At 46.8% G+C, this 24877-nt stretch overlaps 1 protein-coding gene and 1 long non-coding RNA gene across 2 annotated transcripts; one reads left to right on the top strand and one right to left on the bottom strand.

Moving 5' to 3' along the window:
- Window positions 1-1318: 1318 nt before the first annotated feature.
- LOC309537016 lies at window positions 1319-4145 on the top strand. Its single transcript, XR_014221754.1, has 2 exons — window positions 1319-1691; window positions 2216-4145. It is a non-coding gene; the product is annotated as an uncharacterized lncRNA (long non-coding RNA).
- Window positions 4146-5498: 1353 nt separating this feature from the next.
- NFKBIB (NFKB inhibitor beta) lies at window positions 5499-24863 on the bottom strand. Its single transcript, XM_082231274.1, has 6 exons — window positions 24008-24863; window positions 21655-21760; window positions 19159-19387; window positions 18205-18293; window positions 16160-16393; window positions 5499-8429 (listed from the first exon to the last, which is right to left on the bottom strand). The coding sequence occupies exons 1-6, from the start codon at window positions 24421-24423 to the stop codon at window positions 8391-8393; spliced, it is 1113 nt and encodes a 370-aa protein (XP_082087400.1). The 5' UTR covers window positions 24424-24863; the 3' UTR covers window positions 5499-8390.
- Window positions 24864-24877: the final 14 nt, after the last annotated feature.

Raw genomic sequence — 24877 nt, 5'->3', positions numbered from 1 at the left:
ATGCATTGCAAAAATCACGTGTGGACCTCCTTTCAGTCCTCAATTTCCCCATTAACACGCACTCACAAATGATATGGAGTGCTCCTGTATCTTCTTCTGGAGCGACTGAAGTTTCCCCCATTGCCTTGGCAGAACCTGCACACCGTTTTCTTGAAAGCGACACCCTTTTTGTGTTTCCAGTGTTCCTGAATGCTTAGCTTTCGAGCACCCAGGGGCTAAGAAGTTCCCCTTCTGAGCTGATGGGGCAGCTCAAGGATGCTAGAGGCTGAGACCCTATTGCTGAAATAGTAAGGCTTCTCCAACCACAACTACCACCCCCTGACTCCGGACCACAGCACCTGAGGAACTAGCAGTTCCCCAGCCCTGGATAAGAGGGTCTGAGAATGTTCTTATAGCTATATACTTTTGCCCATACAATTAAACCCCCGTGTTGCAAACAAGCATCAGTAATATCCAAAGGCAACACGATGACCAAGTACAACGATGCGATGTCAATATGCCCTCTCTGCAAAACCAAATGAATACTCTTGATGGATTCTCTTGAAAACATAGAACCAAATAGACATAAGTCTTATAGGTCTCTGAAAGTCTTTGTGGGCTACGCAAGTCTCTGAAAGAAGCAATGGGTCAGGGTCTTATCTGGTGAAAACAAGCCGTAAAGCTTTGTTTTATGATGTCCAATGCTGCCGAAGTGGCCCTATAAGACTTATGTTTACAGTGGTGCCCCGCAAGACGAATGCCTCGCAAGACAGAAAACTTGCTAGACGAAAGAGTTTTCCGTTTTGGAGGTGCTTCACAAAACGAATTTCCTATGGGCTTGCTTCGCAAGACGACAATGTATTGCGAGTTCCTGCTGGTTTCCCCCCCCTTTTTCTAAGCCGCTAAGCCGCTTATCAGCTGATCCGATCAGCAGATAAGCCGCTAAAAGCCGCTAATAGCGCTAATCCGTCAATGGGCTTGCTTCGCAAGACGAAAAAACTGCTAGACGAAGAGAATCACAGAACGGATTCTTTTCGTCTTGCGAGGCACCACTGTATTTGGTTCTGTTTTCAAGAGAATCCATCAAGAGTATTCATTTGGTTTTGCAGAGAGTGGACATTTCATGTATTTCATATTGTTCTATAAAAAAATTCCTTCCAGTAGCGCCTTAAAGACCAACTAAGTTAGTTCTTGGTATGAGCTTTTGTGTGCATGCACACTTCTTCAGATACACGAAAGCTCATACCAAGAACTAACTTAGTTGGTCTTTAAGGTGTACTGGAAGGAATTTTTTTATTTTGACTATGGCAGACCAACACGGCTACCTATCTGTATACTGTTCTATGTTTTGTATAGATTATATAAAGAGTTTATATTGACATCGCATTGTTGTACTTGGCCATCGTGTTGCCTCTGGATTTTACTACACTTTTGCCCCTGGCAGCTGCACTTCAGGGTTCTTTTTGCCAACCAGCAGGCCAGCTCTGACCGCATCTGAAGTTCTCCCTGTGCTGCTGCGGCTATTCTGTACACCCAAGCCAGGATCTTCAGGCACAGCCCTTCGACGCTTCCACAAGAGCATCCTTTATTGCTCCCGGAAGTGTGAGGAGAGTCCGCTTTGCCAGATTCCTTGTGGTCCCTTCCAACTCTACAATTCTATAATATTACGAAATAAAAAAAGGAGGCCTGCCATTCCTGTGCTGTGTACAGTGGTACCTCGCAAGACGAATGTCTCGCAAGACAAAAAACTCGCTAGACGAAAGGGTTTTTTGTTTTTTGAGCTGCTTCGCAAGACGATTTTCCCTATGGGCTTGCTTCGCAAGACGGAAACGTCTTGCAAGTTTGTTTCCTTTTTCTTAACACCGTTAATACAGTTGCGACTTGACTTCGAGGAGCAACTCATAGAACGTGGTGTGGTAGCCTTTTTTGAGGTTTTTAAAGACTTTGGTGATTTTTGAAGCTTTTCCAAAACTTTCCCGACACCGTGCTTCGCGAGACGGAAAAAATCGCAAGACGACAAAACTCGCGGAACGAATTACCGTATTTTTCGCTCTATAACACGCACCCGACCATAACACGCACATAGTTTTTAGAGGAAAATCCGTAGGCATGCCACCCGTAGGCATTCCCTCCATAACACGCACAGACATTTCCCCTTACTTTTTAGGAGGAAAAAAGTGAGTGTTATGGTGCAAAAAATACGGTAATTTCGTCTTGCGAGGCACCACTGTACCAGAAATACATAGACAAGACCATAACTACAATCCTCTGCAGGATCAAGACAACAGCCCACAGATTCAATAATCACAGAACTGTAGACCTGGAAGGGACCACAACCGTCACCTAGTCTGACAGTGCAGGAATCTTTTGCCCAAGGTGGGACTCGAACCCAGAACCTAGGAATCTCATGCTCTACCGACTGAGCCATCCCAAGCGCCCACCCTAGTTCAGCATCCTTGCTCTTGCACCGGTCCCTGTGGGAAGTCCACAATGCAGTCTTGTTTTGCGCCAGTCAAGATATTTTGGAGAGCGAGTCCCATGAGCTGGCGTGCTCAGGGGTGACAGGACGCTATATAGTCCAAAACGTCTGCTGACGGGCTTCGCAAAGGCATCTAGGTTAGGGCTGCCACATTCCCCGAACTGAACATCCGGGTTTCCCCGGACATTTTGCAGTTTCCATGAAAATCCGCCCGGACGCAAAAATGCTGCCCTATTCCCAGACCTATGGCAGCCCTAATCCGGGTAGCCACTGTGAGAACAGGATGCTATTATTTTACCTAATAAAAATAAAAAACAACAACCCAATAGCCCCCTCCCAACACACACAAAAACACATTTTAAAAGGGGATAGGATGTAAATCTGATCAGCCAAAGGCCTGGTTAAAAAGGAATGTTTTTTCCTGGCGCCTAAAGATGTCTAGTGAAGGCGCCAGGCAAACTTCCCTGGGAAGAGCATTCCAGAGACAGGGAGCCACTGCAGAGAAGGCCCCGCTCTCGTGTTGCCAAACCTCGTATACACACCCTCTTTGATCTCTTGACGCAAGAATGGGGTTTCAGATTTCAGATTTCAACTGAACTGGCACGTGGCCGAGACTGAGGTTGCTGCACATTCCAGCAGGGCTCCTGTGCCTTTGCTTGGTCCAGCAGGACTCCTACACTCTTATGCATTAATGCAGTAAACCGCAGCTCCAGGAACCCTAAGCTTTCTCCCAGGAAGTGGCCTGTTTACATGAGTCACGCCTCTTGGCTTGCCTCCTTCCTACCAGTCTTGGCAGGCACACCACACCACACACATTTGCATAACTGTTTCTCTCCTGCTGCTGAAAAAAATAACATTATCCATCCTCGGAGGAGGCTGCCCGCTGCACCTCTGTGTGAGTTGCGGCTCTGGCCTCGCCTCCTTCGAAGTGGCTTTGCTGGGGCCTCTGCAGCGGATCGCAGCTGTTGCAGCATGGATGGCCACCTCTGGAGGAGGAGGAGGCTGCCTGTTGTCTCTCTCCATCGTTTGCGGAGCTGGGGCTTTCTTCTTTCCCAGCAGGAGGTGTGCAGTGAGTCATGCAGAAGCAGGGGGCATTCTTCCTCTCGCACCCTTCGGGAGCCAAACCTCGTGTGTGCAAGAGTGATGTGTGCGGCCCGTTTTGGTTCACGGGAGACAAGTGAATCTTCCATGCTCTGAAGCCTGGGAAGTGGTGGACGGGGTACTCTCTGTGGGACACTGCCGCGAGTGTACAGCATTGCAAGACCCACATACCCACACACCGGTGGAGGAGGGAATTAAGCTCCATGATTAAAGCAGGGTCCTTTTTTAAAAATAAGCTCTCCCTCTCCAATAAGTCTTATTGGCTATTTGTTTTTTAACTATCCCCTGGCACTACTGAGCTAATCATCCCTCACTCCCCCTTCCCCTCTGATTAATCTGCTTCAACTGTTTGGATTGGAATCTTCCATCTGTCTACCTCTCCTGCGAATGGCCTCTTTGGTTAGCGGTGGGGAGGCAGAGGTTTTCGGAAGCTGCCCATACATGCGGTGTGATTTTTGTTTGTTTTTGGGTGGGTGGGGCGTGATCTGTGTGGGGGTGTTGTGTTTGGATATTCCTATGACCGGGGAGGGGGTTTGCTTTAAAGCACTGGCGTGGAGTCAACTCAATAAAGCGAAGTCCAAAAGAAGCAATTTGGAAGTCTGGATCTCCTTGGTTTCAGATCTTGACATTCCCCATGTGCCTCCAATCTGTATTATTATTATTAATTATTATTATTATTATTATTATTAATATACCGCCTATATCCAGGGGTCTCAGGGCGGTTCACAGAATAAAATCAAGATATAAAACCAAAAAATACCTAATAAAAATAAAAAACAACCACCCAATAGAACCCTCCCAACAAACACGAAAACACATATTAAAAGGACATAGGATGTAAATCTGATCAACCAAAGGCCTGGCTAAAAAGGAATGTTTTTTCCTGGCGCCTAAAGGTGTCTAGTGAAGGCGCCAGGCAAACATCCCTGGGGAGAGCATTCCACAGACGGGGAGCCACTGCAGAGGAGGCCCCGCTCTCGTGTTGCCACCCTCGTATACACACCCTCTTTGATCTCTTGAACATGGACACAACAATGGGGTTTCAGATTTCAACTGAATTGGCATGTGGCCGAGACTGAGGTTGCCGCACATTCCAGCAGGGCTCCTGCGCCTTTGCAACTGGGCAGAAAGACAATCAACCTGCAAAGGTTTCCCAAAGGAAGATTGCAACACTTTACTTTGCCAGAGAATCTCCTTTACTCGGTTAAGTTATATGACAAAGCTTGCCCACTGTTAGAAATAATCTCTAAGCCTGGCTTTTTAACAACGTTTACTCTGGCTTTTGACACCCGAGAGGTATATTTTTAGGACCTGTCTTATTTTTGCGACAGTAAATTGTTTCAACCGTTTTTAATGTTGTAGAACCCACGCTGGCACCTTAGGGTGAAGACTTTGCTAATACTAGAGAGAAACTCTTGATGCCTCACCCAGGAAGCAATGAGGGGGAAACCAATGGTCCTCTAGATCAGTGTTCCCCAAACTTGGGCCTCCAGCTGTTTTTGGACTACAACTCCCATCATCCCTGACCACTGTCCTGCTGGCTAGGGATGATGGGAGTTGTAGTCCAAAAACAGCTGGAGACCCAAGTTTGGGAAATGATGATCTAGATCAGCCTTTCTCAACCTGTGGGTCCCCAGATGTTGTTGGACTACAACTCCCATCATCCCTGAGCTCTGGCCTTGCTAGCTAGGGGTGATGGGAGTTGTAGTTCAACAACATCTGGGGACCCACAGGTTGAGAAAGGCTGATCTAGGTGTTGATGGCAGACAACTAGCCTTCCCTCGATGCCTGATTAGGATGTGTTATGTACAATCATCCTATATTTTGTCCTTGTTGGGCGAGGGGGGTTTGAATGCAACAAGTATCAGCTTCCTCCATCCACGCAGAGCCCTCCTTCCTCAAAAGAGAGAGTGAGAGAGAATGAATAAAAAGCCACACAGAAATCCATAGCTTTTAATCTGATCAGGGCCAGAGAGACCTACATAATACAACAGACACATGGAAGGCAGAGAGACAGAACTCCGTCACAGACACAGATTAAAACAGATCACAGGAGAACCACACTGTAGCTACGAAACGAATCACCCAGCCTCGTGGAAGCCAAGAGCAATCAGTTCCTTCAGACAGGGTTTGCAAGTGGAAGAAATCAAGTATGTACATAAGATGGGACTGGATTTCCTCCTTTCGTTGAAGACACATATGGTACTATATATATATGTATTTAAATAGCAGCTCCAATGAGAGGGCACATTGCTGAGCCACAGGAAAAGTGGATGGCGTGACTGCAAAAAAAATCTGCTTATCAGATGTGGGCAAAATTGACCCACCAGCTGCGGTGGGCCATGCTGCCAGCTCCAGACACCGGCACCCTTTACGAAACCCCCACCTCGCCCCCCACAACTTGCTCTCACTCAGTCCTTACCCAGATCCAAATTCCAACCTCTCGGTACGATGCAAATCCCAACCTCCTCCTAGACTGACACAGCCAGGACTACTTATAACTTCCCTTTTCACCTTGCAGCTGAGCTTCCCCCCCCCCACCTGCCCGCCTCTCGCTGCTTTCTGGGGTGCAGAACGCCACATGCTGCCATTACCCCCGGCCCCATTGCCACTAGCAGAGCATATTGAGAAAGCAACCTGTGACATTCATTGAGAGCGATGCAACACTCTGCATATGTAGGCAGAGATATGGGGAGAGGGAGAGAGAGAAGGGGCTGAGCCCACCGGTTGCTGAGACACCGCAGCAAAACGGAGCACTGCTAGAAAGAGGAAGTGGAACCTCAGACTTCCGCTAGAGCTAGCAAAACTAAGCCACAAATGACACAAAGGCGGCTGGGTGGAAGCTGCCAGAGATGCTCTGCACCCCCTTTTTGACTTGAGAGCAGCTAGAAATCAAGAGAAAACTGTGGTCTCGGGGAGAAACGTCCAGGACCACCGGCCTCCTGATGGGCATTTCATTTGAAACATGCTTGAAGCAGCCGTCTTCGGTCCAAGGGTGCCCAGAGAGCGTTGGACTACAACTCCCATCATCCTCACCCATTGCTGATGATGGGAGTTGGGAGTCCAATCGCCTTTGGGAAGCTCAAAAGAGCCGGGTGTGATTTGAGCAGCTGGCTGTACCCGAAGGCAGACCCTTTTGGCTGTCTGTGGGAAGGGAAGGGTCCCTTGCCCCATGCAAGGCTGCCACCCACCAGGACACAGCTTCAGTTCTAAGGGAACAGGAGAAGCTTCCTCTCCTACAGAGAGAAACAGAAGACCCCCCATTCCCCAACTGAAAATCACAAACAAGGGGCTTTCACACGGGAGTCAGAACCAAAAGCTATGGCAGTATCAGTCTGGCCTTGCCTTAACATGAGGCTGGTAACCTCATGGCCACTAGGCAACTAAAGAAAACTTCTTCTTCCCCACTCCTGAATGTGGTGCTCAAACTGTGGCAGAAGAGGGCAAAAGGGGGCAGGATGAGGCGGCGCAATAGCACGAACCAGGAGTACAGCGTGGGCAGCAGCAGTAAACCCAGAAAGAGGAAGGAATCCAGGGTCCCTGGGTCTTAGTGACCCAGTTCCTGGAAAGCTCAATGGCCCGGCAGCCTGCCCACATCTTCCCCACTTGCCCAGAGATGATTCAAGGCATTGGCTGGGCAGAGGGATGGGAAAGATTGCTGTCCGCAAGCTGCAGCCTTGGGAGGGAGGTTAAAGAGGGCAATTGTGGGCAGGGGGTAAGGGGGGGCAAATGGGTAAGCTGGCGCAGGGAGGCTCTTACAGGCTGCAGAAGATGGCTCAGGGCACAATAGCAGTTCATGTTTAGGATGAAGAGGAGGGGAAAGTGGTCGTAAGCCTGGAAGTGGAGGCGACTGGCTGGTTTCTCAGTGGCAGGAGGGACAAAGGACATACAAGCACCACCTGATTGGAGGAGCTCTCCTTCAGTCCTGGTCCATCTACAGGAGGGAGGGGGGAAGGGAAGTTGCCACAACCTGTTCTTACTCTCACCCCCTGTCTTCTGGCCCCACCCATTCCCAACCTAAACGAGGCTCAATGTACAGGCAGGAGAAGAGCCATAAAAGCGAGGTTTGAGCAAACGAACACCAGGGAACCTAAAAAGAAATAAATTCACGAGGAAGCTGGGTTGCAGAGAGAAGGCATTTCCTGCAAAGGTTTCCACGGTGGAAGAGGTGTGTGTACATATATATGCACCTATCAATCTTGAGTCATCGCTACTGTAAGATCTAGTGGGTTAAGCCGGGGGTGGCTGAATCCTAACCCGGGCCAAAACCCTGCCCAAACCCCCCAAACACAACAAAAGAGGTGTTTTAAAACAGAACTCGAGGCAATGTAGAACATCCAGATTTTGGGTCTGGAATCAGAGACACACACCACTCAGCTCAGAAGTGCATTTGATGACACCGAGATATGGTTTAGCTCATTCCTATCTTTCAGGCTAGCAGGGATTGAGGTAGCGGGGAAGAATTCAAACCTACGGGGTACTCGTTTCAGAGGTGCCAAAGCAGCTATGATCAGGTGCCCCCAATACAAACCTTTTTTTTATTATTATTATTCCGGACATCAAACAAAAAACAGAAGTCATCAGAACTTTGGGAACAGACAGGAAAACAAACCAATAATGGAGCGTAAATTGGAATGGAGCTAAGGGAGCGCTCTCTTCGGCGGACGACGCAGCTCCCTCCCCAGCCCCTTCCCCAGCTCCTATAAATAAGTCAGATCTAGCTCACAGTGAAGAATGCAGTTGCTACAGAAACCACAGCTGGCTGCCAGAGGCGGAGGCATGGTTAACGGAACACAGCCTGGGAGATGAAGTGGACCCCTTGCCTGGTCTTCTAAAGGCCGCGGTTGATCACGATGTCATCATATTCCTCCTGGGAATAATAATAATAATAATAATAATAATAATAATAATAATAATAATAATAAGATATTATTTATAACCTGCCCATCTGGGTGGGTTTCCCCAGCCACTCTGGGCAGCTTCCAACAAAGTATTAATAATTAATCAGATGTTAAAAGCTTCCCTAAACAGGGCTGCCTTCAGATGTCTTCTAAAAGCCTGGTAGTTGTTTTTCTCTTTGACAGCTGGTGGGAGGGTGTTCCACAGGGCAGGTGCCACTACTGAGAAGGCCCTCTGCCTGGTTCCCTGTAACTTGGCTTCTTGCAGTGAGGAAACCGCCAGAAGGCCCTCGGAGCTGGACCTCAGTGTCCAGGCAGAACAATGGGGGTGGAGACGCTCCTTAAAAGTCAGCACCAACACTTTGAATTGTGCTCGGAAACATACTGGGAGCCAATGTAGGTCTTTCAAGACCGGTGTTATATGATCTCAGCGGCCACTCCCAGTCACCAGGCTAGCTGCCACATTCTGGATTAGTTGTAGTTTCCCGGTCACCTTCAAAGGTAGCCCCACATAGAGCGCATTGCAGTAGTCCAAGCGGGCAATAACCAGAGCATGCACCACTCTGGTGAGACAGTCTGAGGGCAGGTAGGGTCTCAGCCTGTGTACTAGATGGAGCTGATAAATAGCTGCCCTGGACACAGAATTGACCTGCGCCTCCATGGACAGCTGTCAGTCCAGAATGACTCCCAGGCTGCGCACCTGGTCCTTCAGGGGCACAGTTACCCCATTCAGGACCAGGGAGTCCTCCACACCTGCCCACCTCCTGTCCCCCCAAAACAGTACTTTTGTCTTGTCAGGATTCAACCTCAATCTGTTAGCTGCCATCCATCCTCCAACCGCCTCCAGACACTCACACACAGGACCTTCACCACCTTCACTGGTTCTGATTTGAAAGAGAGGTAGAGCTGGGTGTCATCTGCATACTGATGAACATCCAGCCCAAACCCCCGATGATCTCTCCCAGTGGCTGCATGTAGATGTTGAAAAGCATGGGGGGAGAGGATAGAACCCTGAGGCACCCCACAAATGAGAGCCCAGGGGTCTGAACACTCATCCCCCACCAAGCAAAACAGAGCAAAAACCAAAAAAGCACCGTCCATTTTACTCTCACAGACTGTGGGGAGCAAAGGTCACTATCACCGTTGAATTCACTGACTGCCCTTCACCAGGGCAGGTTGCAGCAATTAAAATTCAGCATTTATAGCAGAGTGCGGTTACAGGAATAGGGGAGGGTCCTGAAAGCCCACAGCTCAAGGGTCAACGGCCAGGATTTAAAGAGCAGGGTTTTTAGAATTTGCGCCAGTGTCTCCGACACAGAGAGAAACGAAAGCAAAGACACAACAGAAACATCCTGTGAAAACAGGAAATACGCAGGCTGTGACACAAACATCGTGCTTAAGGTGGAACGGAAATATCCTAACACTAAGAGGCAATGGGGTATCGGGGTGGGGTGGGGGTGGGAACTGGAGGTGTAAATGACTACCAGAAATGGAAAAGCTGGGCAAATGTCTGTGCATCTTATGGAGCGAATGCGTGGTCCCTGGAGCCGAATTGCCCAGGGGTGAAAAGCAGACGACTTCCGGTCGTGAAAGGGGTAGGACCTTAAATTGCCCAGGGGTGAAAAGCGGACTTCCGGTCGGTGCCAGCGCTTAATGGCGGTCCTACCTCCGAGCTCCGGAGAAGGACTGCTCCGCAAGTTCGGGTCTTACCCGCTACGGCGAGCGGGGGACCCCTAAAATCTCAGGCGCTGAAGCCTGAGAACAAGGAGATTCGGTGGGCACCTTTGCGCCCCCCGGTACTGCGAAAGAGCCTTTTTAAAGGCTACGGAGCGGCATCGGGAGTGAGCGCGGTGCTGAGAGTCGTCACCCAGCCTGCGGAGTGAAGCCGCGTCGCCATAAGCGGAGAGCGCCGATTTCTTCCTGAAAGAAAATTTGGACTGAATTCCCGTGAGTAGGAACTGAAAACAATTGGGACCCTTCAAATTCTGAAAATCGGACTAAAAGCGGGGAGGTTAAATCAAGGAAGTCTCCCTCCCCCCGACTGCATGAAAGTGAAAGCAACGGAACTCTAAATCTGCATCCGTTGAAACTTGCTTTTATATAACTAAACCGGACACTCAGACCTTAGATCTCCCCTCTAGCTAGCAGGGCAGAGGGGAGGTGAAAGAGACTTTAGTAACTGCACGACCTATTTACAGTAAAAATCCTCTGCTGTCTCAGTTAACAAAAGTATGAAACGGTCTGCCTTTTAGGACAATAGGACACTGAACTGACTTCCTCCTGTAAAAGTGATACTGCGATACAAAGTTTATACAGTGCCTGGCTACAGTACATCACAAGATGAAACAGTATATATTGGGAAACTGTGGCAATTTGTAGCTACAAGCCTCCAGTTATACTTGCTTTAACTGTGTTAAAAAACTTTTCTTTTTACATCCTTGGATATTCTCCTTTGTCTTTGTACTTGGACATTTTATTTTTGGCCATTTTGATTTGCTCCCCCTAGAGGGTAAAGTAAAACTTGGCACAGCTTGGGACAGTGGAATTTTCCAACGGGGAATAGCTCCCGTGGGAAACGACCTTGACATGAGTGGCTCACAAGAAGAGATAGTTACAAGAGCCAAGACCAAGCAACAACAACAACAACAGCTGCAGCAACAGACAAAGAAAAGAGGCTCAATTTCAGGCGTAACTACTGGATCTGCAGGAACAACAGGACAAGAAAAAGGGACGGCTGTCTCTATGGATGCCGTGACAGAAGCCCTGCTTAAAATAAATCAATCTTTGGAGTCTCTGACAAAACAGACTTCAGAAAATACACAAAAATTAACAGAAATATCAGTAAGACTAAACCAGAATACAGAATCAATAAATAAATTGGTGGAGGAAAATGCTACCACGCGTAAAATTGCTGAAGATGCCAAAGCTACTGCTGAAGGGACACAAGAGAAATTAGAGCCGATCGCTAAGAAGGTTTATGAACACGACGCAACTTTGGCCTTGTGGGAGTTACAGAGAAAAGAGAGAAACTTAAAATTAAGATTGATTCCAGAGAATGAAAGAGACAATCTCGCGGAATATCTGACACGGGAGTTTGTTGACTGCTGGGATCTTGAAGAAGACGAATTCAAAATTACAACAGCTTTCAGACTGGGCAAAAAGCAGGACAGAAAGACCCCGAGAGATTGCCTGATTACATTTAGATCCAAGGACGAAAGAGACAAAATATTAGGACTACACTTTGAAAAGGCCTTGCAAATTGGAAACTCAGCTATACAGATCTTCAAAGATATTCCAAAATATATTCTGGATTTAAGAAACTTCTACAAGGATTTGGCTCTTCTGCTGAAGAAAAACTCTATCCGTTTTAGGTGGGAATTTCCACAAGGACTGTCATTTGATTACAGGGGAAAGAAGGTGAAGATAAAGACTATTCAAGACAAGGACAAATTTTTGGCAAGAAATCAGGAGGACCTACAGAAGGGGACAGTGGACGTACTTGCAGAACAGAGGAGAGTACTAGACATTCTGAATCTCTCGTTTGGACAAAAACCACCACCATCAGAAGAAGAGCAACAACTTGGAGCTGTTGGAGGAGCTTCAGAAAAATAATAAGATGGCTCTGCAATTCCTTAGTTGGAATTGTAATGGACTTAATGGGCCTCTGAAGAGAAGACAAGTGTTTCATATTTTGAACAGAGAACAACTGGACTTGATATGTCTACAAGAAACTCACATAACTAGAGCCCATAGAAGACTACTTATAAATAAAAGACTAGGACAAGAATTTATTGCATCAGATAAAGTTAAGAAAAGAGGAGTTGTAATATATGTGAAAGAGAAATGGGCCCCAAAAATGATATTTAAAGATGAACAAGGGAGATATCTGGCAGTGGAGATACAAGTACAAGGAGAAAAATTTTTAGTTGTGGGAATCTATGCACCAAATGAAGGTAAATCTGACTTCTTTAAGAGACTTCATGAAACTCTGATGGACTATCTGGATTACAATATGATAATCATGGGAGACATGAATGGTGTGGTCTCCACTAACATGGACAAGGCACAAAGACTAACAGTTAGCAAGGAAGGGAGACTTCCTAAGACTTTTTTCGAAATGACGGAAAACATGGATTTGATAGATATATGGAGAACAAGGAACCCTCTGGAGAGAGAGGGAACCTTTTTCTCTCAAGCAATGATGACCTGGACCAGAATCGATCAAATTTGGATTACTAGTGGTATGGCTCCAAAGGTTAAGAAGGTGGAAATCTGCCCAAAAACTTGCTCCGACCATAATGCCGTGAGGATGGAGATGAAACTTACAACAACTGGTCAATTCAGATGGAGAATGAATGACACCCTCTTTCGAGATAAGGAGATCCTTATGAAGGCCCAAAAAACCCTAAAAGACTACTTTGAAATAAATTTGAGGACCGACGTGGAAAAGAGAGTGATCTGGGACGCAAGTAAAGCAGTGATGAGAGGCTTCTTGATTCAACAAAATTCAATAAAGAGAAAAAAACAAAATGAGAAAAAAGAAAAGATTTTGGAAAAGATAAAGGAAGGAGAGAAAAAATTAAGAACAAAACCAAAGTCCCAGGAGATTCTAAGAGAGATCAAGTTATATCAAACACAATATATGGAATTGATGAACCAAGAGATTGAATGGAAGATAAAACAAATGAAACAAAAGATATTTGAATCAGCAAATAAATGTGGCAAACTTCTGGCATGGCAATTGAAGAAAAGGCAGAAATTGAATACGGTTACAAGCCTAGAAGTGGATGGAAAGAATATATCCAAACCTAATGAAATTAGAAACTGTTTTCTGAGTTATTTTAAAAAGCTATATACTCAAGGTTCGCAAAATGAAGAAGATATAGACAAATTCCTTGATAAATATGGATTACAAAAAATCTCTCATCAAAGTAAGATGGATCTGAACCAGAGAATAACAGAACAAGAGATAGAGGCCGCCATTCAGAACATGCAACTGGGCAAATCTCCAGGACCAGATGGACTGACTTCTAGATATTACAAATTGTTGAAGGAATGGTTGACTCAACCATTAAAATAAGTTTGTAATGAGATCCTTGAGGGAAAGAAGGCACCTGAATCGTGGAAAGAAGCATATATTTCACTCATACCAAAGTCAGAGACTGAAAAGACTCAACTGAAGAACTACCGCCCAATATCACTACTTAATGTGGATTATAAAATTTTTGCAGATATTTTGGCAAAAAGATTTAAAAGAGTGTTGATGGAAAGGATTCATAAGAACCAAGCAGGCTTTCTCCCTAAAAGACACCTGGCAGACAATGTAAGGAATGTAATAGACATTTTGGAAAAGCTAGAGGTGAATATAAACACTAAAGCAGTATTGATTTTTGTGGACGCGGAGAAAGCCTTTGATAATATTTCTTGGAGCTTTATGATGAAGAACCTGCATGGGATGGGGGTAGGCCAAGGTTTTGAGAATGGTATGGCTGCAGTATATTCTGAACAAAAGGCTAAATTGATTGTAAACAACGTAGTAACTGAGGAACTTAAGATAGAAAAAGGAACACGACAGGGGTGCCCAATTTCCCCATTACTTTTTATTTCAGTTCTGGAGGTGTTGCTGAATATGATAAGGAATGACCAGCAGGTTAAAGGAGTGCAGGTCGGAGCTAAACATTACAAGTTAAGAGCGTTTGCAGATGACTTAGTACTGACTTTACAAGAGCCAATCACTAGTACGAAAAAGGTTTTAGAAATAATACAACAGTTTGGCCAGGTAGCTGGATTTAAGTTGAATAAACAAAAAACCAAAGTTTTAGGAAAAAACTTAACAGACATGGAAAAGGAGAAATTCCAAGAAGAGACAGGGCTGACAGTGGTTAAGAAGGTGAAATACCTAGGGGTTTATTTGACATCTAAAAATGTGAATTTGTATAAGGACAATTATGAAAAATGTTGGTCAGAAATCAAAAAAGATCTAGAAATATGGTCAAATTTGAAATTGTCAATGTTAGGCCGAATTGCGGTGATTAAAATGAATGTATTGCCTAGAATGCTATTTTTGTTTCAGACCTTGCAGATTCTTGACAAGATGGAATGTTTCAAGAGGTGGCAGAAAGATATTTCGAAATTTGTCTGGCAGGGCAAAAAGCCCAGAATTAAATTTAAAATATTGACAGATGCAAAAGAAAGAGGGGGTTTTGCCCTGCCGGACTTAAAATTGTACTATGAGGCAGCAGCTTTTTGCTGGCTGAAAGAATGGATGCTCCTCGAGAATACGGACATTTTGGATCTGGAGGGTTTTAACAATGCTTTTGGTTGGCATGCATATTTATGGTATGACAAAGTTAATAGTGCCTTTAAAAATCATATTGTTAGGAAAGCACTATATAATGTTTGGATAAGATATAAAGATCTGTTGGAAAACAAAACCCCTAGATGGGTGTCACCAGTGGAGGCTAAAGCAGTGAAGAAACTCAATATGGAGGTCGGATGGCCGAAGTATTGGGAAATTTTGGAACAGGATGGAGATAAGCTTAAACTACAAAGCCATGAGAAATTGAAACATAAAGTACAAAATTGGTTTCAATACCGTCAAATAATGGAGTTTTTTAAACAGGATAGGAAAATTGGCTTCCAGGTGGAAAAATCAAAACTAGAAACTGAGTTATTAGAACCCAACACTAAGATTTTATCTAGAATGTATAACTTGTTGCTGAAATGGAGTACACAGGACGAAACAGTCAAATCGGTTATGATCAAGTGGGCACAGGATGTTGGGCACAATATCATGTCAGCTGACTGGGAATGGTTATGGAACACCGGTATTAAATTCACGGCATGTAATGCCCTAAAGGAAAATATTATGAAAATGGTTTATAGGTGGTACATGACTCCAGTCAAGCTGACAAAAATTTACCATTTGCCCGATAATAAATGTTGGAAATGTAGAGAGACTGAAGGTACCTTCTATCACCTCTGGTGGACGTGCCCGAAGATTAAGGCTTTCTGGGAAATGATCTATAATGAAATGAAAAAGGTACTTAAATGTACTTTTCCTAAAAAGCCAGAGGCCTTTCTCTTGGGCATTGTCGGCCAATTGGTGTCAAAAGGGGACAGAACTTTTTTCATGTATGCCACAACAGCAGCAAGAATACTCATCGCGAAGTATTGGAAGACACAAGATCTACCCACTCTGGAAGAATGGCAGATGAAAGTGATGGACTATATGACATTGGCTGAGATGACAGGCAGAATCCGTGACCAACGAAAGGAGACGGTGGAAGAAGAATGGAGAAAATTTAAAAGCTACCTTAAGGACTATTATAAACTTAATGAATGTTAAAGTGTTGTGGTTTTCAGAGACAAAGGGATACAGTGATATAAGGTCAGAATACAGAGAGGACTAAGATGACAGAGGTTGGAAGTAACAATTGGGAGTTGCTAAAAATTATGGACATTGGGATGCAGAAAGGGGGGGGGAGGGGAAGTCCAAGAAAAGAGGCTTATGAAAATATGGTATGAAACTATACGTGTATGTTTGTCTTTTTAAGTGTTTGTTTGTTATTTAAAAACTTTGTAAAACCAATAAAAATTCTATAAAAAGAAAAAAGAAAAGCAGACGATGTTTTATTTTTTTGAAAGAGGGAAGTGGGTGTTGAAACTTCTAACAGTGCTAGCTGTGATAGCCCAAACTCACCTCGCTGTTGCTGTCCAAACTCTCCTCCGAGTCCCAGTCAGGCTCCTCTGAACCAAACTCCCGCAAGAGCTGGGGGATCTTTTGGTCGGGCCGGTGCAAGGCGCTGTACATGGGGGTGTAGCCAACATACATGCGGGCCTCCGGGTCCGCTCCAGCGCGCAGCAGGTACTCCACCACCTCTGGGTTCTGAGACTCCACTGCCAGGTGAAGAGGACTCCGCCCACAGCTCAGCTCCTGCCGGCAAGACGGGAGAAGGTGAAGGGGACGCGCAGCGCCTCATGCTGGGAGCTCTGGGGTTGGCAGGTACGTCGGGAGCCATGGATCTGCCCCAGCTGAGCCACTAACTGGTTTTGACCTTTAAAGCCCTTCACGGGCTAGGACCCTCGTACCTACGGGACCGCCTCTCCCGGTATGCGCCACGGAGAGCCTCAAGGTCCATAAATAGCAACACCCTAGTGGTCCCGGGCCCTAAGGAAGTCAGATTAGCCTCAACCAGAGCCAGGGCCTTTTCAACACTGGCCCCGGCCTGGTGGAACGCTCTGTCTCATGAGACCAGGGCCCTGCAGGATCTGATTTCTTTCCGCAGGGCCTGTAAGACAGAGTTGTTCCACCTGGCCTTTGGCTTGGAGCCAATTTGATTCCCTCCCCCTCTTTCTTTTTCCTTCCTCCTCCTGTGATGAGGCTGCCTTTTAATATTTCAATATTTCAATTGTTGTATTTTAATCTTGTTTTTAAGTTGTATTCATTCAACTTGTTTTTATTATTGCTTGTTAGCCGCCCTGGGCCCGGCCTTGGCTGGGAAGGGCGGGGTATAAATAAAAATTATTATTATTATTATTATTATTATTAAGTAGTCCAGCCTTTGCTGGGGCTGCTGGGAGTTGTAGTCAGAGGCAGCTGGGAGGCAGCAGGCGGGCAAAAGGGGCACAGGAGTGTCACTAACCGCTTCTTGAAAGGAAGGGCAGAGTCACAAAGGGGAAGAGGCGATGCTAAAGGGGCGAAGCTCACACAGACAAAAATCAGAGGTAAGGACACTCGTGTCAGATAAGACCTAGTCCAGCATCCTGGCCTCACAGGGAACAACCAGAGAGAGCCCTGTGGGAAACCCATAAGCAGCATTTGAGCACAAGAGCCAGAATAGGTAACAGTCACTGGTAACCCTCTCCTCCATGAATTTATCTAATCTCCTAAAGCCTCTTTTAAAAGTGTTTCTTCTTATCCCACTGCTGCTAGTTCACAGGGTGAATTAATTCAACACGCTTTTTAAAGGTGCTGGTGGGGGAAGGATGACTTTGTGTTGTTACCCAGTGTAGTGACCCGGTGGGATTGCTATGAGGAATTATAGCAAATATAGAGTAAGCCACCTGTGTCAGCAATGAAAGCATTGCGTTGACTGGGTTTAAACTATTTTGATATGATTCTTGATCAGTCCACACCTCTGCACTCCTGTTCCATTTCTCTTTCTTCACAAGTCACGTACACACTTAGACAGGCAGGCTCCTGGGTGGGCAGTTTCTTCGCTGTAGGTTTTCTGATATGTTAATCTTAGGATGTTAATCTTAGGGCCAGGAAACAGGTTTCACATAAAGGTGATAATGATCGCTGTCCTCCTGGCCATCCTTCTTATCATGTGTATTGATTGTTTATGACCTCCGGGGTTGCTGGACGCACTCCTTTGTAGTTCTCAATTTATTTACCCCCAAAGTATGCATGCTTAACTAGTGTTTGTAGCTTAACTTTGTCCCCACGTGGGGTTTGTTGAAATGCTCAGAAGAAATCTGATTGGTTCTTACGAACACTCTGTAAAAAGCTCTTTTGTGAAAAAAACGACCTGGCCCGGAGGGTGGAGGCAGACACGATTATACGCACCCTTCCCAGAGTCTTGCTGGTTCAAGCCTCTGTGTGTATTCTTATTAATCCTTCCTTTACTTTGGGAACACCTCACATAGAGGGTTCCTTTTCAAGTGTACGGGAAAACAGCGTGCATACCTCCTGCAGGATAATCACCTATATGTGTCTATTTCACCACCGCCTCTGAAACTAACCGGTTTGTTGAGATCAGCTCCCCCGGAGATTAAGAGACTGACCACTTCCAAGTCTTTCCGCAAGACGGCAACATGCAGGGGCGTGTAACCTACGGAAAGAGAGATGGGACACAGTTTTGCAGCTGCCCGGGCACTGAGATGGAGAAACTACCTTGTGTAATGCGGATTTATAACCACCACCACAAAATGGCACGTGGAAATCCCAAATTAAGAAATGATATGGATCAAATACATTTGCATTCCTCCAAACTGAATTGTTCCTGCTGCAAAATTCAGAGTTTGGTTCCCAAGCTAAGGGGAAAACTGAGGTAGGCGCTGCAGTAAGAGGAAGGAACAGCACAATCTTGAAAAGGAACAAAAGAAGATGGGGAAAAGGGGGTGGGTGGAAATGGGAAACGGGCAAAAGTGTATAATGCAAAAGTACACGAAGTTCGCAAATCCTCAACCACAAGTGGTGGAAACGAATGCATTCCTCTTTAACTGCCCGTCAACTTCCAAGTCTGATATTTTAAATAGCGTATTTTTCACTCTATAAAATGCACCAGACCACAAGGCGCACCTAGTTTTTGGAGGAGGAAAACAAGAAAAAAATATATTCTGAATCTCAGAAGCCAGAACAGCAAGAGGGATCGCTGCACAGTGAAAGCAGCAATCCCTCTTGCTGTTCTGGCTTCTGGGATAGCTGCGCAGCCTGCATTCGCTCCATAAGACATACACACATCTCACCTTACATTTTAGGAGGGAAAAAGTGAGTCTTACAGAGCAAAAAATACAGTATTTAAAGTTTGGCAGATCCATGCTGATCCATCTCATTCTCCCACCCACAATACTCACAAGGACTGGAAACTTTTGGCATTTTAAACCTGCTCTTCGCTAGACCCTACTGTCTCCATATTATGGAGGACTTCAACGAGACCAAGCAACTATCTCCCCCAGAGGACCCAGAAGAGGTACCATCGAAATTGGTGCAGTCCAGTTGGGCCCGAAAGCCGCTCCCCTCGCAGGGCCTTTGCGCAACGTGCGGCGCCAGGAGGATCTGCGCGCACTTCCGCTGCCCTTCTCGGCACGCCAGGTGCAAAGCGGTGTGGCCGCCCTTTTCCTGCACGCACAGACCGGCTCCCGCCGACACGAGCTTGCCCACAAAATCGGCAGCCCCCAGGATGACTGCGATGTGAAGTGCTGTCTAGGGAAGAGAAAACGAGAAAGAGCCTGAGTTCGAGAAGAGCCACTTGCATAATAATAATAATAACAATAATAATAATAAATTTTATTTATATCCTGCCCTCCCCAGCCGAAGCTGGGCTCAGAGTGGCTAACATCAAATGTATAATACATTAGCATAAAATCAGACAATCAATTAAAACACATCCTCAAATCAGATCAGGATCAGAATAAAATCCAATCGGATGGCAACCCGCAGATTAGAATCATAGAATCATAGAGTTGGAATAGACCGCAAGGGCCATCGAGTCCAACCCCCTGCCAAGCAGGAAACACCATCAGAGCACTCCTGACATATGGTTGTCAAGCCTCTGCTTAAAGACCTCCAAAGTAGGAGACTCCACCACACTCCTTGGCAGCAAATTCCACTGTCAAACAGCTCTTACTGTCAGGAAGTTCTTCCTAATGTTTAGGTGGAATCTTCTTTCTTGTAGTTTGGATCCATTGCTCCGTGTCCGCTTCTCTGGAGCAGCAGAAAACAACCTTTCTCCCTCCTCTATGTGACATCCTTTTCTATATTTGAACATGGCTATCATATCACCCCTTAACCTCCTCTTCTCCAGGCTAAACATGCCCAGCTCCCTTAGCCGTTCCTCATAAGGCATCGTTTCCAGGCCTTTGACCATTTTGGTTGCCCTCCTCTGGACACGTTCCAGTTTGTCAGTGTCCTTCTTGAATTGTGGTGCCCAGAACTGGACACAGTACCCCAGATTAGGGTTGGGGACCTTAAATGCTCCCCAGGCCCAACTGTTTGTGCTGAACTTATATGGGCCTATGAGAAAATGCCCCTCGCTCCTGGGATGACAAGGCAGAGGTGGGGAACTTGTGGCCTTCCAGATGTCATCATCTTAAGCATTTTCAGGAACTATACAACGGGTTGGTTTTAACCTTGACGGTCTTATACGGACTCGGGGAAGAGGAATTGGAGCGACCTCTTGCTCCCCTATGAACCTGTGCATGTGCCAGAGGCCCTTTCCCATCATGAGTGAAAAGGCAATAAGCTCAGGTAGAGCACCTGCCTTGCAAACAGGCAGTTCCAGGTTTAATCTCCAGGTAGGGTTGGGAGAGAATCTTGCCTGAAATCCTGGTGAGTCGCTGCCAGCCAGTATAATATAACAATGATGATGATAACAATAATAATGTATTATTTGTACCCCGCCCATCTGGCTGGGTTTCCCCAGCCACTCTGGGCAGCTTCCAACAAAGATTAAAAATACATTAAAATGTCACACGTTAAAAACTTCCCTGAACAGGGCTGCCTTCAGATGTCTTCTAAATGTCAGGTAGTTGTTTATCTCTTTGACATCTGATGGGAGGGCGCCACCACCAAGTAGGCCCTCTGCCTGGTTCCCTGTAGCTTTGCTTCTTGCAGTAAGGGAACTCCCAAGGTCATAGTCCGGCACTCTAACCATTACACCACACTGACAATACTGAGATAGATCAGGCATAGGCAAACTCTGCCCTCCAGATGTTTTGGGACTACAACTCCCATCATCCCAGACCACTGGTCCTGTTAGCTAGGGATGATGGGAGTTGTAGTCCTAGATGGACCAAAGATCTGAGTCAGTATAGGGCAGTTCTTATGTTCCTAAGCATTTCTCCTTTTAAGGGTGAAACAAATCCTACCCTGAGAGAAACCTGGGAGAGGTGGTGCTGCTGCTTTTGTTTTGTTAAGTTTTAGGTTGCTGGTGAAGACTTTGATTTCATTTGCTGTTTCACTGCTCCTCTGTGCTTTAAGACTTATATTAAAAAAATTGCCTTCCTTTGCTTCTTTTTGAGATTTCCAACCTTGTTTTCAATGCACGCCGCCTTGAAATTTTTTAACTTAAAAGTTCCAAAGCAGGTGTCTAAGTCTGCATACCATATTCTTTGCTCTATAAGACTCACTTTTTCCCTCCTAAAAAGTAAGGGGAAATGTGTGTGTGTCTTATGGAGCGAATGCAGGCTGCGCAGCTATCCCAGAAGCCAGAACAGCAAGAGGGATTGCTGCTTTCACTGCGCAGCGATCCCTCTTGCTGTTCTGGCTTTTGAGATTCAGAATATTTTTCCTCCTTGTTTTCCTCCTCCAAAAACTAGGTGCGTCTTGTGGTCTGGTGCGTCTTATAGAGCGAAAAATATGGTAATTGTGCAGACTGCTGTTCTCTACAGCGAAGGCTCCTGATGTGCATTACGAGCTTCGGGAAACTGAGTCCCACAACAGAGCAGAGCAAAAGTGTGCCTCAATCCAACCTGTCCGAGGTCGTTCTGAATATCCAGGTAATCCGTCCCTTGGGTGTACTGCAGGATGGAATCCAGAAAGGCCTCGTGCTCGTGGATGACGGCCAAGTGGAGAGCTCTGGAAACAACAGGAAATAACAGAGGCTGCTGAGAGGAGCAAAAGTCTCTTATCGCTCAGAGGGGAAAATAAAACATTTTCCAACACAGACGGGGAATACAAAACAAGGAGACCTCAAGCGGCTGCAGCCTTCCAGCTTTTTGTGGCTGTCCAGAGTTTTCAAACAGAGGACTGTATTAGAACAAACTGTTCTCCAACGCAGAAGATGTTTAGAAACTTAAAAAATAAATAAATTGCAGCTCTACCCTACATGTTGTTGCTTGAATTAAGGCCAAATGTATGCATAGGATTAGTATCTGAGTTCTCACTTGTGTTATTTTAGAAATAGACAGAGTATCGTCAACGGAACAGTCAGTGCTCATAAAAGGGCACTTTGCAGGGTTACCGCCCCCCCCCCGGCAAAAAAAAACACCCCAGAAGAGGACATAGTAGTTACTGGCTTGCATGGGATCTGATCAGGCCTAGTCGAGTCTTTGTTCTAATTTTGAGATTTAAATAAGCCCACAAAAAGTAGCAGTCAGCTAATTAGTTTACTATCCAGCTCTGAGTCAGCTGATTAGTTTACTATCCAGTTCTGAAGTCACCTGCTTTCATGCTGGCTACAGAAGGAAAAAAGCCCCCTCCTCTGTGACCAGCATGCAAAATGAAATACCAGCCACTTCGCAGCCTGGTAAAAAACAAAACACTCCTCTCTTTTTCCAAACACGCTGTGGGGAGGAGGCAGAGTTTACTGCAAAGTAAGAACGGGAACCCAGCGAACAGACAGGGACAGAATGGAGAGAGAGACCACTCCTCCACCAGCCCATCCATTCAGCTGCACAGAACTCCTAGTCACCAGATTAGGCGTACCAGGTGTGTTTTTATATAAAAAGGTGAAGGAATTGATCACAGCAGATAGTTCCCGTCAGCAGAGCAAAAAAGAGCAGGCCAGAAGGCAGCTCCTGGACCACAACAGCTGGAAGAAGCCTCATCAGCCACCGGTGCCTGTAGCGGTGGTCGGAATCGGCGGCCACTACAGGCGCAGGGAGGCTCCTGAGCCAAAAAACCCGAAATCCTCATTCATGAGCAGACAGATCGAAACCAGCAGCATGCCCAGGCTCATCAGAGTTTGATGCTCAGGTACAGCTATCGAAGACCCAAGGCAGACGGGAAATCTGCAGCTCTGTCCCCCTATTATGAGAAAGCCTTCTGATGCCGGTTTCCTTCCGACACAGAACAGTGGTACCTCGGGTTAAGTACTTACAGTGGTGCCTCGCAAGACAAAGAGAATCTGTTCTGTGATTCTCTTCGTCTAGCGGTTTTTTCGTCTTGCGAAGCAAGCCCATTGACGGATTAGCGGATTAGCGCTATTAGCGGCTTATCTGCTGATCGGACCAGCTGATAAGCGGCTTAGAAAAAGGGGGGGAGGGGAAAAAACCAGCAGGAACTCGCAATACATTGTCATCTTGCGAAGCAAGCCCATAGGAGATTCGTTTTGCGAAGCACCTCCAAAACGGAAAACTCTTTTGTCTAGCGAGTTTTCCGTCTTGCGAGGCATTCGTCTTGCGGGGCACCACTGTAATTTCTTCCGGAGGTCAGTTCTTAACCTGAAACTGTTCTTAACCTGAAGCACCACTTTAGCTAATGGGGCCCCCCGCTGCCGCCGCTGCACGATTTCTGTTCTCATCCTGAAGCAAATTTCTCAACCCGAGGTAATATTTCTGGGTTAGCGGAGTCTGTAACCTGAAGCGTATGTAACCCGAGGACCACTGTACCTATATCTATCTACAGTGGTACCTCGGGTTAAGAACGTAATTCGTTCTGGAGGTCCGTTCTTAACCTGGAACTGTTCTTAACCCTGAAGCACCACTTTAGCTAAAGGGGCCTCCTGCTGCCGCCGCTGCACGATTTCTGTTCTCATCCTGAAGCAAATTTCTCAACCCGAGGTAATATTTCTGGGTTAGCGGAGTCTGTAACCTGAAGCGTATGTAACCCGAGGTACCACTGTACCTATATCTATCTACAGTGGTACCTCGGGTTAAGAATTCGTTCTGGAGGTCCATTCTTAACCTGAAACTGTTCTTAACCCTGAAGCACCACTTTAGCTAAAGGGGCCTCCTGCTGCCGCCGTGCCGCCACTGTGCGATTTCTGTTCTCATCCTGAAGCAAAGTTCTTAACCCAAGGTCCTATTTCTGGGTTAGCGGAGTCTGTAACCTGAAGCGTATGTAACCTGGAGCGTATATAACCCGAGGTACCACTGTACGTACGTGTCCCCGTCCTCGGTGACGAAGCCCAGCACGTGGTGCAGCCAGGCCTCGGGGGCCACCACCGCCGAGGCCCCGTTCTCGAGGCGCACGGCCCCCACGCCGTCCACGATGGCGCCCACGTCCTCGTCCCCCCTCAGGGAGTCCCCGAGGGCAGAGTCCAGCCGCTCCAGGTCATCCTCCTCTTCCTCTGAGAGCGCCTTCTGAGGGCCAGTGGGGCCCGAGAGGCCGGGGTCAGGGGTCAGGGCCCGGCGCCCAGGCCCCTCCTCCCCCTCGCCAGAGCCCACCAGGCCCGCGTCCCCCTGGATCTGGCCCAGCTGAGCCTCGCTGAGGGAGCCCAGGCCGCTGTCGCACCAGTCGTCGCCTTCCACCCGCTTGGGCTCCCGCGGGCCGCCCTGAGCAGCAGCTTCGGAGGCCATGGCGGGGGAGAGAGCCTACAGGAAAGGCCTGGAGGGCCGCAGGGCCATAGGGGGAATCCGGGCAGAGCGACCCGCTGCCCCGCCGTCGCTCCTGCCTCACAGGGGGGATTTCAGCGGCCTGGGGAATCCCCAGACTGGCGTCTGGTCGGCGCAGTCGCACAGAGGCATGCCGGGAGTCGTAGTTCTCTCCCCTTTTCCGCGAAGCATGCCGGGAGCTGTGGTCCCGGGCCTCTCAGCATCCGGGTCACTCGTCCCAATTCAAAGACTTGGGCTATCTCGCAAGGCACGTCGGGAGCGGTAGTTCCCATGGGCAGTTTCTCCCCTTTGTTTTTAACCACCTATTCTTCACACAAGGACGCTATTTGAAGTTTGTAGACGCAAATAAAACAGTTTGAAGACGCAAAAAAAGCAACCCCCCCCCCTCAGCGACCCATTTTTAACGTTACTTGCCGGC

Source organism: Podarcis vaucheri (genome assembly GCF_965113315.1).
Source record: "Podarcis vaucheri genome assembly, chromosome: 7".
NCBI lineage: Eukaryota > Metazoa > Chordata > Lepidosauria > Squamata > Lacertidae > Podarcis > Podarcis vaucheri.
This window is presented reverse-complemented; position numbering and strand designations above follow the sequence as displayed.

Bases quoted from the DNA above. Each gene is read 5' to 3' on its own strand.
- NFKBIB (XM_082231274.1), bottom strand. From the start codon at position 24,423: ATGGCCTCCGAAGCTGCTGCTCAGGGCGGCCCGCGGGAGCCCAAGCGG. The intron at 21,761-24,007 runs GTACGTACAGTG...TGTTGTTTCCAG, and splicing joins GTCACCGAGGACGGGGACAC to AGCTCTCCACTTGGCCGTCA. The intron at 18,294-19,158 runs GTACCTCTTCTG...CTCTTTCCGTAG, and splicing joins GGACTGCACCAATTTCGATG to GTTACACGCCCCTGCATGTT.